The 15,483-nt window shown below is 36.5% G+C and overlaps 1 protein-coding gene across 1 annotated transcript; it reads right to left on the reverse strand.

Moving 5' to 3' along the window:
- Positions 1–276: 276 nt before the first annotated feature.
- LOC105033287 (receptor protein kinase TMK1-like) lies at positions 277–6,810 on the reverse strand. Its single transcript, XM_010908022.3, has 2 exons — positions 4,098–6,810; positions 277–985 (listed from the first exon to the last, which is right to left on the reverse strand). The coding sequence occupies exons 1-2, from the start codon at positions 6,517–6,519 to the stop codon at positions 462–464; spliced, it is 2,946 nt and encodes a 981-aa protein (XP_010906324.3). The 5' UTR covers positions 6,520–6,810; the 3' UTR covers positions 277–461.
- Positions 6,811–15,483: the final 8,673 nt, after the last annotated feature.

Genomic DNA, 15,483 nt, shown 5'->3' on the forward strand with positions numbered 1-15,483 from the left:
AGAAGAAAAGAGAGTAGTACCTTCGCCTCATCAATATATAGATCGCCATATTATTGGGAGACAAAAAGTTAAAAATATATTTGTCAAACAACAAACAAATACCTGAACAGATGCAGGAAATAATATTACCAAACCAGGTGGAGGAATCATCACTTAAGCAGGTGATGTTATCAAAATTGACATCAACATGTAACCTTTGCTAAACTCTGAATCACTGAAATATAACTAATCATTTGGATTTCAAAGTAAAGCTTTTCTTCCATTAACTAAACTTCCGAAAAGAAAATAATAAAAGGAACCAAGCTTGTCAAGAAGCAAAAACTAAAAGGTAAAAATAAGATTACAATCTGTGTAAAGGAAGAAAAAAATTGACTCCAGTCTCAAGGTACATGAGAGAGAACTAGCATAGGAAATGAAGAAGCCACAATATAAGTTTTTCAGCTACATCCTCTTGCATTAAACTACCTTGCATTTGCTGAGCTAAAGGTTTCTGCAAAGCCTCTGGGTCTTGTAGCAATGCTACTTTGGGAGTTCTCAAAATTAGGAAAATTGGTAGTTTCATCCATTTGGCTACTTTCTGCAGATTCCTGCCACTTCTTAAGCACTTCTGGTAATGGAGTTTCAAGGTCGATCCTATAATCATCATCAGAGTTAACATCGGTCGGCTTCCAAATTTCAGCAAGCGAGGACAGGACATTGACAGCATATGCCATGTCAGGCCTCTGATAGGGTTCTCGCATAGTGCAATGGCAAGCCAAGTCAGCAACTATCTTTATGCTCTCAAAGGTCTCCTCATCAAAAATGATATTTGGGTCAATGGCCTTTTGGAAGGCATCCTTGTTGAGGTGCATCCTCCGGAACCAAGTCGCCAAATGCATGCTCTCCTCTGGCTGGGTAGTATCAATTGCTTTCTTACCTGTAATCAGCTCCATGAGTATCACTCCAAAGCTAAAAATATCTGCTTTGGTGGTTACACGCCCCATCACTGATCAGAAGATGAAACAGTCAATTAGCATGGCAACTCACATTAAACAAATTTTCATATTTGAAAAAAAAAAGATAGAAGTAAGAATAGTGAGGAAGCTTTTCAAATTTTGGTTTAGATACATAATCCATTAATGAATTAAACCTATAAACTAAAATTATAGGCCACAACTTCAAAGTGGTCAAATTAATTTATGATGTAGGATGAAAAGTGTAAGAGCTGGTTGTTATTAACTATCAGGTAAAACTCAAAGGCAAAAATACATAAGCAACTAAATCAATTGAGATTGAAGATTGCATAAAAGTTGCATGATTCAGAATTTGAGTCACTTATATCCTACGATAACATAGTAGTTTAGTCCTGTCATGCCTCCGACCTGAGATTGTGAGCCAAATATCATCGCAACCGCCGCATATTATAGGAAACTCTCCTCACAAGTATGCAAGACATCTTAACATGCTATCATAATACAACAGCGAAATAATTAGTCAATAATTTAAATCAAAAATATAATAATCAAATTCCAACTTTAATATCTCAACAAATTCAATAATTTTCAATAGCCCTACATCAAATTCAATAAGACTTTCAATCTAAAATAAAAGTATGGAGATTCTGCTTATAATCACTCTTCCATTTATATCTTGTATTATCTTAATTTCTAACATCTGTAAAAATAATAAAATATGAGGTAATAGCTAGACAGCCCAGTAAGTAACAAATATCTAACTAAATATTTCAGATATTATGTCATATTCAAGAATAATGCTGTAATAAACATAAAAATATATTTCACGCTAATTCAATGCAAATCCAATCTTTTTAAATATTTATATATAATATAATTATAAATCAATTCAAATCAAACACTCATAACTCAACAGCCATGACTATGGCCAACATTTTACCCTCATTGATGCGTCCACTGAATACAAATACAATCGCTACTGACAAGGTCTACTAAATACCAACGCACAACCCCATTGACAGGATCCACTGAGTACCAACGTATAATCTCTATTGATAGAGCCCACTGATTACTAATATATAATCTCCATTGGTGGGGCCCACTGAAACATAGTTAGGATGAGAATATAAATCCGATCTGTATCAAAACACTTTTGTATCATAATATATCATAATTTTTACTGAACGTATGCATAACCAATAAACCATAGTATTTCAAATCACTTTTCGTTCCAACATAATTTCATAAATTATGCATAATTTCAAAGAATAATTATTTACTTTAAAATAAATATGAAATATCTCGAAAAGATGATTATTAATTATCTTTACAGACCACTGAACGAATAGATCGATTAATCTTTAGGAGATTCTTCAGTGCCTATTATTTAAAATTATATTCTTGTATTAATTCTAATTCAAAATTAGATCTAAACAAATCCTAAATCAAAACCCCTTAGGATCGGATCCTTCACTAAACTCAATCAAAATCGTCTAAAAAAAGTCCTTCACTGGCTAATCTTAGAAAAATAACTTCGAGAGAATGAAATCCATCAAGAGAAAAATCAATCTAGAGAGAGAAAGTCTGTAGAGAGAGAAATTTAGCTTTCTAGAGAGAGAAAATGGGGACTCAAACTTAGAGAGAAGGAAAAAGGGAAGAGAGAAATTCTCTCATCTTTTTCTTTTTTTTTTCTTCTTCATGGGACAGAGGACCCGTGCGGTCCTCTTTCTTCTTTCATGGAACAGGAAACTCCTTGTTCTCTTGATCCAATGCCAAGGAGGTCCACCTCCTGGCTGGCAACACTCGTGGCCAGAGGAGCAGGCCATGGTGGCCAGAGGAGCAGGCCATGGTGGCAACCGGCGACCAGCGATGGCAACTGATGGTATAGAAAAACTAAAAATGAAGCAGGGAAAACAAGGAGATCAAAACTCAGCTTTTCGAGGAAAAATCTAGAGAGAGACCGACCGAAATTCGGGACTTAGGGCATACAGAAGAAGGAGAGGAGATAAGTCATATAAATGCTGGTTCCTACCTAATTTTTTGACAACCTGTGGCGATGATTTCCCACAGCCACAGTGCTGGTGGCGGCCGATGATGGGGAAGAAATATGGAGACTTCGACAGCTTGATGGGCTTAGGATCATTGATAAAGAGAATTAGAAGAAGGTAAGGGCTTTAAATAGTGCTAGGATGGTGTTGGATTCTGGCTCAAATTCTTCTTTCATGGAAGAAAGAAGAAGAGTCCTATTCGGACTTGCCCCCTCCCATCCACCGTATTTCCAACACATACGCTGGACGTGCTGGCTATTCTCCTTTTTTTTTTTTTTAGTCAACCGGGTTCTGGGTATTACAAGTCCATTTTTCACAGTCAACTAGTATTCTAGGAAGAACTATGCCAAAAACATATAGATAAAACTCCCAAGCATCATCATTTCATGCATAGACACAATTTATAATATAATATTTCTCACACCAAGTATGTTCTACAATCTGATAGAGCTGCAAGCTGTGTACAAAGTTCAAAAGAAAAAGAAGATATGTCTTCTATGGTCAAAATCAAATGAACTGAATTTATATCTCTAACAATTTATCAAATTCCCAAAACTTTCCTAGGTTTTGTTTACTTTGCAAACATATTCATCAATTGGTGATCTACTGTCATAATAGCATAATAGTTTCCAAACATTGAAGATGTTATCACTGTAAAAAGATTTTTCCTTAAAATCGGGTTGCGCTGTATCTCCACCCTAAAGAACATTGTCATGAACAGGACACTATTATTTAAACTGAACTTAGAACAATTTGTGGTTGCTAATTGATGCACTTAAATGGAATTACAACAACACTATGGGTTGATGATATATTGTCGATATTATTGATCAAATAAACAAACTTTCAACTTTAATATGTATTTCACTGCAACAAGTCATCCATCATAGTTGCAGGGCACATAAGAATGTTCCTCTTCAGCATGCATCAACGTGGTACTCAGCAAATAGTTAAATCTGTTTCTAAATGCTGATTAGAAAGTCGAAACACTTAAATTAGCATAATTTTTTTAACAAAGAATTAAGACACTTCTATTCAATCACTATGCACAAAAAAAAAGAAGAAGATATAAACAAGTAATACAATGAAAACATACCTGCATACTCTGGGGCAAGGTATCCAAAAGTTCCAGCAAGCCGTGTTTCAATAGAATGGTTATCTTCTGGTACAAGTCGAACCAATCCAAAATCAGCAACCTTAGCTCTCATATTATCTCCAAGCAGAATGTTAGAGGGCTTCAGATCTCTATGTATGAAGGTTTGATTAGCCAGACTATGTAGGTACTCTACACCGCGTGCCACATCCAAGGCAATGGTCAGTCTCTTTTTCCATTCCAGTGGCTTCAATTGCAATTTCAACCAATCAAAAAGATGGTGACTGAGTGTACCCTGAGGCATGTGCTCATAAACCAAAATCCTCTCATTTTCTTCTAAGCAATAGCCAAGAAGGGAGACCAGATGCCGATGCCGGACCTTTGTAAGGACCGAGATTTCTGACTTAAACTCATTCAGACCCTTCGATCCCATTGCTCCGGTCTCCATTCGCTTCACTGCAATCATGGAGCCATCATGGAGCTCCCCTTTATAGACTGTCCCAAACCCTCCACGACCCAAGATATTATCCTCACTAAAGTTGTCTGTAACCTCCCTTAATAATTGTATCGAAACAACCATGCTCCCTGGCTCCGCTATAATATTGGGTCCGCTATCTGTCCCATTTGCAATGCTCGTAGCTGCGGCCTTCAACAACTCAGTATCAGAACCGGAATTCTTTTGGTGTATCACCATGTTATCGGTCTTCTGAACTTTAATCTGCTTCTTTCTCCTCCAACAGAAAAGTTTTCTTCCCAAATAGCCGATGAGGAGAGCGCCACATATTGCACCAACGATGGAGCTCACGATAACTCCTATGGACTTCTTCCTTCCACCATTATCAGCACTCCTAGAATCTGGAGAATCCGTACCTGGATTGCCACCATTCCCAGCATCTTTTCCAATATTTGAGTTCCCATCCGTGTTCACCGAAACATTGCCTCCAAAACTTGGAACCTTCCCCCAGAGTGCATTATTAGAAACATCCAATAGCTGGAGATACTTCAAATTGGTAAGCTCCGACGGGATACTGCCATTGAGATGATTACCGGAGAGCACCAGCTTCTGCAGCTTAGGGAGCAACTGGAAATCCGGCGAGATCGTACCATTCAAATCCAATTTCTGCAACACGACGGAGGTGATGTTACCACTGGGATCGCACGTAATGCCCGCAAAACCATTGCATGGATCGTTCCCTTTCCAGTTGTTGGCCAGGTACGTTGGATAGTAAACGGACTTGGCAATGGAGAGCAAAACGTTCACCCGGGGATCGCAGGCGGAGCCGTCCGTGAGGCAGAATCTCTCCGTAGTTGGATCGAGCTCGACCTTCACCGAACTGGGGAAGACGGGCACCTGCCCTTGAAGCAGATTGTTGGTCAAGACGACGCTCCTAAGAGATTTGAGCGAAGTCAGCGAGCTCGGCACGGGGCCGGTGAGCTGGTTGTCCCGGAGATCCAAATCATAGAGGTTTTCGAGGCGGGAGAGATCGGGAATCGGGCCGGTGAAGGAATTGGACATGAGAAAGAGCTGCTTGAGATTTGTCATGTTCTGGACGACATCGATGCGGCCCGAGAGGCCGCCTCCCTTCTGGTTGTTGACCCAGAGGGAGTTGAGCGGGGAGGCGGCAAAGCTCGATGGAATCGAGCCCGTGAGGTTATTGCCGGCGAGAGCAAGGTGGTAAAAACTGGGGAAGTCGGTGCCGAGGAAGTCCGGGATGGTGCCGGTGAGATTGACGCCATTGGCGGAGAAGTTGACGAGGCCGGAGGCGGCGCGGAGGGATGATGGGATCGTCCAGGCGGCGAAGGGGTTGGTGTCGAGGTAGACGTTGGTGAGGGAGTTGAGGCCGGAGAAGAAGTCGTCCGGGATGGAGGAGAAGCTATTGTTGGCCAGGAATACGGTGGTAAGGGCGCCGAGGCCGGCAAGGGAGGGGAGAGGACCGGATAGGTTGTTGATCATGACCTCGAGGCGGACGAGGGCGGAGAGGTTGCGTATGTCCGGCGGGAGGGAGCCAGAGATCCCACGGTGGCTGACTAGGACGTCGGTGACGCGGCCGCCAGAGCAGCGGACGCCGTCCCAGCTGGTGCAGGGGTCGGTGGAGGCCGACCAGTTGAGCTTGCCGGATGGATCGAGAGCCTTGGCGAGGGTCCGCATTATGGCCGTGTCGGTGGCGTCGGTTTGGGCCGCCGTAAAACGGGCGGCGGAGAGGAGGACGGCGGCGATGAGAACGAGCAGGACGGAGGGGTGGTTGTGGTGCTGGTGGCGGCAGAGAAAGCGAGGCTGCGTCTCCATCGTGGGAAGGAGGAAGAGTGGCGATGGGAACGGAGATCGGGGTTGGAAGGGGAGGGGAATTGAGGGTTTCGAATGCGATGGACGGAGAGGGTTAAGGCCGTCGGGGATTCGGAAGGAAAGGAAGGTGGCAACTGGCATAGGCTAAGGGAATGAGAAACGAAACCATCGGGTCTGGGTTGTATCTTTCATGGGAAAAAGAGATTTACCTTTCTACGCGTTGGAAAGCACCACGAGATCTGTGCAGCGGACGAAAGAGAGAGTCGGAGTGTTTTGCGATTTGTGCGACGCATGATCCAACGGTCGATGTCGCAAAGAAAAATCAATCATTCTTTCGCCCAAAAGATACAACCTGAATCGGAAACTATCAGTGGATTTTGCGGGAATTTGGACCGGCTGCAGGGAGGATTCCTGATCTGGAAAATATTTTGACATTCCTTTTACCTCACGTCCTATACTTTCTGATCTATCGGTATTCAATGAATTGGAAAGAGGGCAGGATATGCATGTCAATATATTGATTTCTCTTTGAAGCAAGCTGTACGTTTCCTCAAAAACCTCTGTACCTTCCATGCATAAAGCATGATAAGAAAACTATTTCGACGTTTCGTATTTGATTTATAAATGCTTTGACGTCTCGTACATGGTTCACACGAACCCACCCAGCGATGGGTTTGGGTTATATTCTTCGTGCAAAATGATAGCTTATCTTTCTTTTCTTTTGCGATGCCAGTTATTGGATTATATTTTATATATCTTTCAAAATCTGCCGATCTCATCTTTTCATCCTCATCAGTATGGGGCATAAGCTAGACCTCATTTTTTTTAAATTATATAAAATATGATCCAATGATACCCATCAGAAAAAAAAAAAAACCAATCATTAAGGTACAACCCGCACCTCTTATGATACTAGACCTCCCATATCATGTAACAAAAATAATACTTTATACAACTGTAAGAAGCTCCATGTAGCCTTTGACTTTATGATATTTGAAAATATATTTTTTTAGATCAATTTATAAGGAAACTTTTAGAAAAAGAAATGTTATCGAGCAAATCAATTGGTCATTTGCATAGATTTCATGATTTATTGACTGGATTATATTGCCAAAAATATTCTTAACATAAAGGGCCCTATATGGTGTATAGCAAAAAGCTTGGGTGTGGGTTCAATTGCTAAGAGCATAACAAGATGATGATCTTCTCTTTCATATTTTTAACATCAAAATTATATAAAAATTATTAATATCGACAATAAGTATGTATTAAATATTCAAAGTGCATTTATATAATTTTTTATTTAAATATCATGATGATTTTTGTATGAGTATGTTGAAGTTCTCAGTTTTATAGATTAAAAATTTTTGAGCATGGATAACACTCAGCATTCCTTTTAAAACTTTTAAGCCCAAAAGGAACAAATTATCAACAAGCTAAACAAATTTTTTTGAATCAACAAGCTAAACAAAATTTTTTGAGTTCAATGAATCTTCATCTCACTGATGTACCTCCCACCCCATCTCCACACCCCCTCTCCCTTCTTCAATTTAGCATCAAATTGGCAAATACCTTGCTTTTTATTTAATCAATTGCATAATTGATTGAACCAAACTGCACTCAATTGCATCAATAGAGTGGTTTCCCTTAATTTGGATGCAAATCATCATATTCCAATTTAATTCTCCTATTCTGCTTCATTCTAAACTCAATTCATCTGCTCTCCAACATAATAATAATCCGAATTGATCAATTTTGTGCTCAATTAAGCACAGCTTCCCTAATTCCTCTAATTTCACTTGAATTGGCTAGTCTAATTTAGTTGATCTAGCTCAGTTCAATAACCCGAGCCATTTTTTTCTCTATTTGACCTCTAATTTCATCTCTTTATGATCCCAATTAATGATTCATGGATCTAATTAGACTTATCTACACCCTATTTGATCAAACTTTACACATACAAGTCAATTAGACCCAATGCGATTTAATTTGGAACTTGAATCTAACTATTTTCAAAATAGTAGTAAATGAGCTGAAATTGGACTCAAATTCAAATTGTGGCCTCTCCAAATAGCCCAACTATTCTACTTTAAATTTCATAAATTTTTTGACAATCGTATCACCTGCAATTAAAAATCATCCAAAAATAGCCAAAAATCTATCTAGTGCTATAGAGAAATATACAAAATGTTGAAAAGCAACCTCGGTTCATGCATACATACAATCCAAGATTAACCCTTTGAGAGTATGTTTATTCTATAAGATGACAGAATGGTGGACAAGTAAAAGTATAGTTCTATAATTAAAAGCAAATGAAGCATATTCATATTTGTAGCAATTCACCAAATTCTTGTACTAGCTTAAGGTATTTGGTTAGTTGTCCAAAGATGTTGATAAGTGGGTGATTTACTATCATTAGAGTATAGTAGTTTTTACAGGTTCAAGATGTTACCACTACTATATGATTTTCCTTATAAGTGTGCTGCCCCATTGTTGCTACCCTTTCCATCCAATTCCAAGCAAGCTAGAAAACTTGGGATTCTCTGGAGATTGGTCGAGGAAAAGGATGCATCATCAAGCTTGCCTAGCAAGGTTTGGATACGTGTGAGGGCATGCCATTAGCATTGGACTAGCTGAAAGAATGTGGATTGAAGGGAGGATAGTATAACATTGGTGTAGATTCTTTAATCTTCAAGGACTTGCATCACTATCATACCACCATTCAAAGAAAATCAAAATAGATAGAGATGTAGCATAGGGCTCTGATAAAAATATTGCACAGAGCTACAATGGATAATATAGGCTTACCTACTCTTAGAATAAGGTAAAGGTAAAGATAAAAATAAATTGATTGGATTGATTATCGAAGGATTTTTTTTTTATATAGTACAATCTCACTTATTTATAGTAATACATAACAATTATCCTCGAACACAATAACCATTCATTCCGATGGTTGCTTCCCATATTTGATCTCTACTTTGATGGTTCTAGAAATTGCTATGACCTCTTCCTATTATCCACGCATACAAGCAGGATCATTCTGCAACTACCAGATTGAAAGTCATATTTCATCGGCCTTTAACTTATCCTTACATTGCTTATGTTGGCTATCTCCATTATTCAGCTTGCAATATAGTCATCTATTATTAGAAATCTAGGATTAGTATGATTATTTCAGCCTTTTATTAACCATCTTTTATAGTCAAGACTTGATCTTTTAGTTTGGTTATTCTTACTAATTATGGATGCATTCTAATGTTCGGCCTAGGTCCCTATCCTTAGTATGATTTTCACAACTAAATTTATTTAGACTTAGCAAAAGTTACATAATTCTCATCTACTTTCATCCGATCAAACTTAATCTATATGGCTTTTGTTGTCCACCAACTAGATTGTTGAGATACAGTATAAATACTTGTATTATCAACTCAAGGTATACATTACTAAACAACACTCCATTATTTATACTAAGCCTAAAATAATATATATTTGCTAGCTGTCATTCTTGAGATATGTCCCAACAATATTTTGGATTGATAATTATTATTAGTATCAAGGATAGAATAAACAAAACTTCCGACCTTAATAAATATACCACTATAACAAGCTGTCCATTCATCGCTCTTGGTTAGGGTTGAGAATGTGCCACCAAGCTTGCTGGGGTAAGATTTGGATGCATGTGCAAGCATGCTATTGGCATTAGGATAGTTGAAAATATGTGGGTTGAAGAAAGGATAGAGAGTTGCATGGATCCAAATACCTTGATCTTTAAAGATTTTTTCCACGATCACACTACCATTCACAGAAGATAGAAATAGATAAGGATATACCACTGAGTTATAGCAAGAGTGTGGTGTTGGGCTACAGTAAGGGTGGAATGTTGGGCTATGGTAGAAATTTTAAATTACACGTATTCCTAAGATGAAAAACTAAGATAAAGATATAGTAATTTGATTAAGTTAATTATTGAAGAAACTTCCAACATCATCATTCCCTTGTACATATCTTTATAATTTAATATACTAATGGAGGGAGCATCTTACTTCATTTTATCTCAAAAAAAATATTGAACAATCCTCAATACAGAGTACCATTTCACTATTCATACTAATACAAAATAACCATCTTAAATACCAAAACTATCTACTTCAATGGCTGCTTCCCACATATAGTCTCCACTCCTGATAGTTCTGGTAACTACTGTCAACTATCTTTTTACTATGCATATACATAAATATGATCATTCTACAACTATTTGATCAATAGTCATGCCTTATTGGCCTTAAACTTATCCTAATATAGCCTATATTTCAGCTGACAATATAATCCTCTATTCTTGGAAATCTGGAATGGGTATGATCATCTCTATTTTCTATCAGCTATCTTTCATGATTAGGATTTGATCTTTCAGCCTGTTTATTCATATTACAGTCAAATTCTATCCATTCAACTTAAGTCTCCATTCTTGATCTGATTTTCATAGCCCAACTTTATCCAGTCTTAGCAAGGTCATACAATTCTCAACTACTTTAATTCTATCAAATTCAATTGACATGGTGCTTGCTTCTAATGGCCAGTTAGATTGTTGAGATATTGTGTAAATAATACCTCCACATCTTAGTGGACAAGGATCATTAGGCTAATGAAATGTCCATTATCACCTCTTTAATACCCGCAAAAAAAAAATTATGACTATGATTTTGATCCATTGACCAAGGGTTGCCTTTTTACTGGAGTGTCTGAATTCGATAATCTATTTGTATCTCTTCTGATTCTCCAAGTCTTCTACTCTTGATATGTTTACTTTCATCGAATATTTTTGTATATCCAAATGGTCCTCGTATTGCTCAAACGATCCTCCATATTCATAGGAATATAGTTTTACTCTTCATATTGATGGGAATTTGATTCATTTTCTATTGGACTAATTTGGATGTTTTGATCCTCCAACATTATCAGAACTTAGGATATTATCTCACCTAGGTCTTGTTGCCAAACTAAGATACCATCATCCTCAACTTTTCAATGCAAGACCACTTTATCACCGACCTTCAACTGATCCTATACCCTAACCTTTTCTAAGCTAGTTTGAGTGGACTCTTTATGTTTTCACTCCTATCAATGGCATTCATATCAAGCCCTCAACCTGCTACATTCATCCTATCTACATTATCGCAGTGGATACAAGATCATATCATCTTAAAACTTTAGTGCATCAATGTTGTGAAGGATTCATCAACTTGAATCAAGAATGAAGTGAGTCCCTTGCATGTCAACCATTCGGCTAGTCATGGGCACTGGACCGTGCCTGGCATAACCCAGCTTAGGCCCACTAAGCCAAAGTCCAAACGGACCATGCCAAGCACGGCCCGTTTAGCCCGAACCCCAGTCTGCTCGGCCTTAGGTTTGGGGTCTGATGGGCCGTGCTAGGCACAGCATGTGGCCCATCAGACCCACGGGCCTGGTGAGCGACATACGGGCTTGATGGGCAGACTTTTTTTTTTTTTTTTTAAATAGTAGCCCAAATGGATCATTCCTGTCATGGTCCATTTAAGACCGTTACAGACCGTGCCAGGCACGGCCCTTTTAGTACCATTATGAGCTGTACCAAGCACGATCCGTAATAGCTAATTTAATTTTTTTTTTAGGTTAGATAATGATCACTTTTTATTTTTTTACCATTTTAACCTCCCAATAGCCACAAAATGGCTAATTTTAGGGGTAACTTGAAAAAATAAAAATATTAGGATTCTTATAAATACCCCCTCTTTTCTCATTTTCGCCATACCAAATCAATTTTTCTCTCCTTCTCTACTACTCCATCTCCTTCTCTTCTAGCAATATTTAGCAAGTATTCAATATTCAGCAATTAGCAATTAGCAAGTGTTCAAGTGCTACACAAGAAGAGGATTAATCCACCTATTGGAGCCTTGGAGGTCCTTATTGAGGTTCTGAGGAGCACAAGAGGAAGCTTACAAATCTTCATCTACCTCTACTCAATTTTTTATTTGGTTAATTTTTATTGTTTGCATAATTCATATTTAGATATGGTATCTTTTGATGAGAGTCATTGTGGCATTCCTTTGATTTGTGAGGGAGAAGAAACTATTGTTTCTACTCCCTCTGAAATCAATATCGAAGGTCAAGACTCTGTCTGTTCTTCTGTAAGAGGACTAGTGCTATATCGAATGATTTTAAAAGAGTCATGATAGATGAAGTTTTAAAAATAAAATATAAAAAATATGTCAAATTATATAGTTGTACTAGTAGTGGGAGAACTAGTCATTTGAAAAGATATCAAGAGAGCCATATAATGAGTAATGCTCATCTTCAAAGCACTCTTAATATACAAAGAGATAATCTTATAAGTAATTTTATATATAATCATAAAAGTCAAAAGAAAGTTCAGATAAAATAAATAGTTAAGGATGAATTATTTTTTAGCTTATGTGAGTCTTTTAATTTTGAAGAGTATATTCAGTTAGCTCTACAATCTGCTTACAAGAGAACTAGTATATGTATATTTAAAAGAATACTTATGATTAATTTTTTAGCAATAAAATAAAATTTAATTAAAACTCTCTCTGCCCTAAATTCAAAAATATCATTAACTTTTGATATTTGGACAGCATCTATTGATAGTTATTATTTTATTACTGTTATTGCTCATTATATCGATAATGATTGGTTATTAAATAAATATATTTTTATTTTTTATACTTTTGAGTTTTTATATTTTGGATAATAAATTTTTAGCGCTATTTACCAAACTGCATGTTTATTTAGTATTAATGATAAAATTATATCTATTACTTTTGATAATATATCTAATAATAATTCTACTGTTAGATTATTAAAGAACTCATTACATCCCATTCTAAATGAAAATTTATTACATATTAGATGTGCATATTATATTTTAAATTTATCTATTCAATCTGACATGGGTATGGTTCAAGTGTTATTGTAAAAATTAGAAATACAGTTTTTTTATTTATACTTCAAGAGCAAGACTTCAAGAATTTAAGTAAATATGTATAGATTATGTTAAATACTTTAAAAATATAAACTTGATATAGTTACTTATTAGAACTTAATATATACCATGATACATGATGCATACCGATATAAAAATTTATTAAGTGCATATATTTATGATCATAGATTAGGTTTTATATTGATTAAAAATGATTGGAATAAAGATAAAATTTTTTTAAAAAAATTTATTAGTTTTTATAATGCCAATAATATTCTTTTTGGTGTTTATTATCTAATCTCTTATTCATTTTTGCAACAAGCATATCTTATTAGCTAAAAATTTGTACCACATAGATACTATGATATTTTAGAGCCTATTATTTATGAAATAAAATTTAAATAGAATGAGTATTGAGATAGGATATGTCCTATACATAACTGCTGTATTTGATCTACATATTAAATTAAGTATAGTACTAATTTTACTTAATACATATTGTGAAAATATGAATCAAGATCTTGAACCCGCTAAAATTGAGATAAACAAACTTCTTTATGATATTTATATTTTATATAATGAAAAGGTTTGTAGATCTAGTGCTCCTCGTTCACAAACCTCCATCTCTTCTTCTAGTACTTCTCATTCATCATCTATTTTTTCATTCATTATACATAGGAGACTTATACATGCTTTTTCAAGTTTATCTATATCTTCATCTTTAAGTATTAAACTTGAATTTTATTTACGAAATGATCTTTAATCTGCAAATGATAAAAATCTAATAGAGAGTCTTGATGTATTAACCTGATGAAAAAATATTAAAAATTAATATCTTATAATATCTATCATTACACGTGATATCTGAACTGTGTCGATGTCTATAGTAGCATCGAAATCTACTTTTAGTACAGATTGATGTGTTCTAGATGAAAAGAGAAGTAAGATGATCGATAAAATAATTGAGATGCTACTCTGCTTCAAAAATTGGTTGGATACCGAGGTAAGACTTCAAGATGAAGATGGACATGATACAATATCTGATGACGATAATGACATAAACACTATCAATGTATGATGATCAATAAGATTTTTAATTATTAATTTTTTATATTTATAAATTTTTAATTTTTATCTTTTGATTATTAATATGAGTCACTTTTATTTCTTCTCTCTTTCTCATTATATTTTGGAGATCAGACCTAGCCCCCCTTCCTTTTTGTACCATTTTGATTGTTATTAATAAATCAGTAGGGATCTATACCAAATCTCCTATCATTACAAGGTAGTTTTTGGTTTTTACAAAAAAAAAATTGACATCTATATTTGATTTTGCTCCTTAACCCTTTTTTAATTTATAAAAAAACTATGTTTTTCAAATTCAAAAAAAATGTCGGGCCAGCACACGAGCCGTGCTATGCTTGGACCGTGCTGAGCCATGCCTGGCCCACGAGTCAGACCATGCCAGCCCAGGCCCTTATAGGCTGTGCCGGGCCTGGGCTACAGGCAGCAAACCCTCAACCCAACTTGGCCCCTTCTAATGGGCCATGCTTGGCACGGCCCGTTACTGTAGCAGTTGGGTGGTGCCTAGCACGGCCCGATTCGTGCCAGATCAAGCCGTGTAATGGGTGGCCCGTCCCATTATCTATATCTACATTCCGCCTTGTGCTTAGTGAAATGTAACAAAGTAATCAAGATATTCAATACTTGGCCTACATTTCAGTAAATCTAACCAATGATCTTTAACTCAGACTAGCCAAAATTGTTATTGTTAACTATTCACTGGCCAACCTAGAAAAATAAGATCAAATCCCTTAAAGCAAAGCTGAGTGATGTCCATAAGGCATCTTTTAAAAGAGGAATAGTTGAAATTTGAATGCAGCAACAAAGAGAGATTTGCTCCTCGGAGCAGCTAGAAATATAGTCAACTTATGGCCTTCTTCAGGAGGATAGTCATCTCCAAGCTGATGTTACAAGCTCTTCAAATGGAGTAAAAAGACTTAAAGGAGTCATAAGAAGACTTAGATGAAAGTAGAGCATTACTCCTTTATATGGCCGTCTTGGCTGAAACTTAAAAGAATATACTCTTTCTTACATATAAAAATATAATACTAATTATTTTTCTA

Source organism: Elaeis guineensis, chromosome 3 (assembly GCF_000442705.2).
Source record: "Elaeis guineensis isolate ETL-2024a chromosome 3, EG11, whole genome shotgun sequence".
In the NCBI taxonomy this organism is placed as follows: domain Eukaryota; kingdom Viridiplantae; phylum Streptophyta; class Magnoliopsida; order Arecales; family Arecaceae; genus Elaeis; species Elaeis guineensis.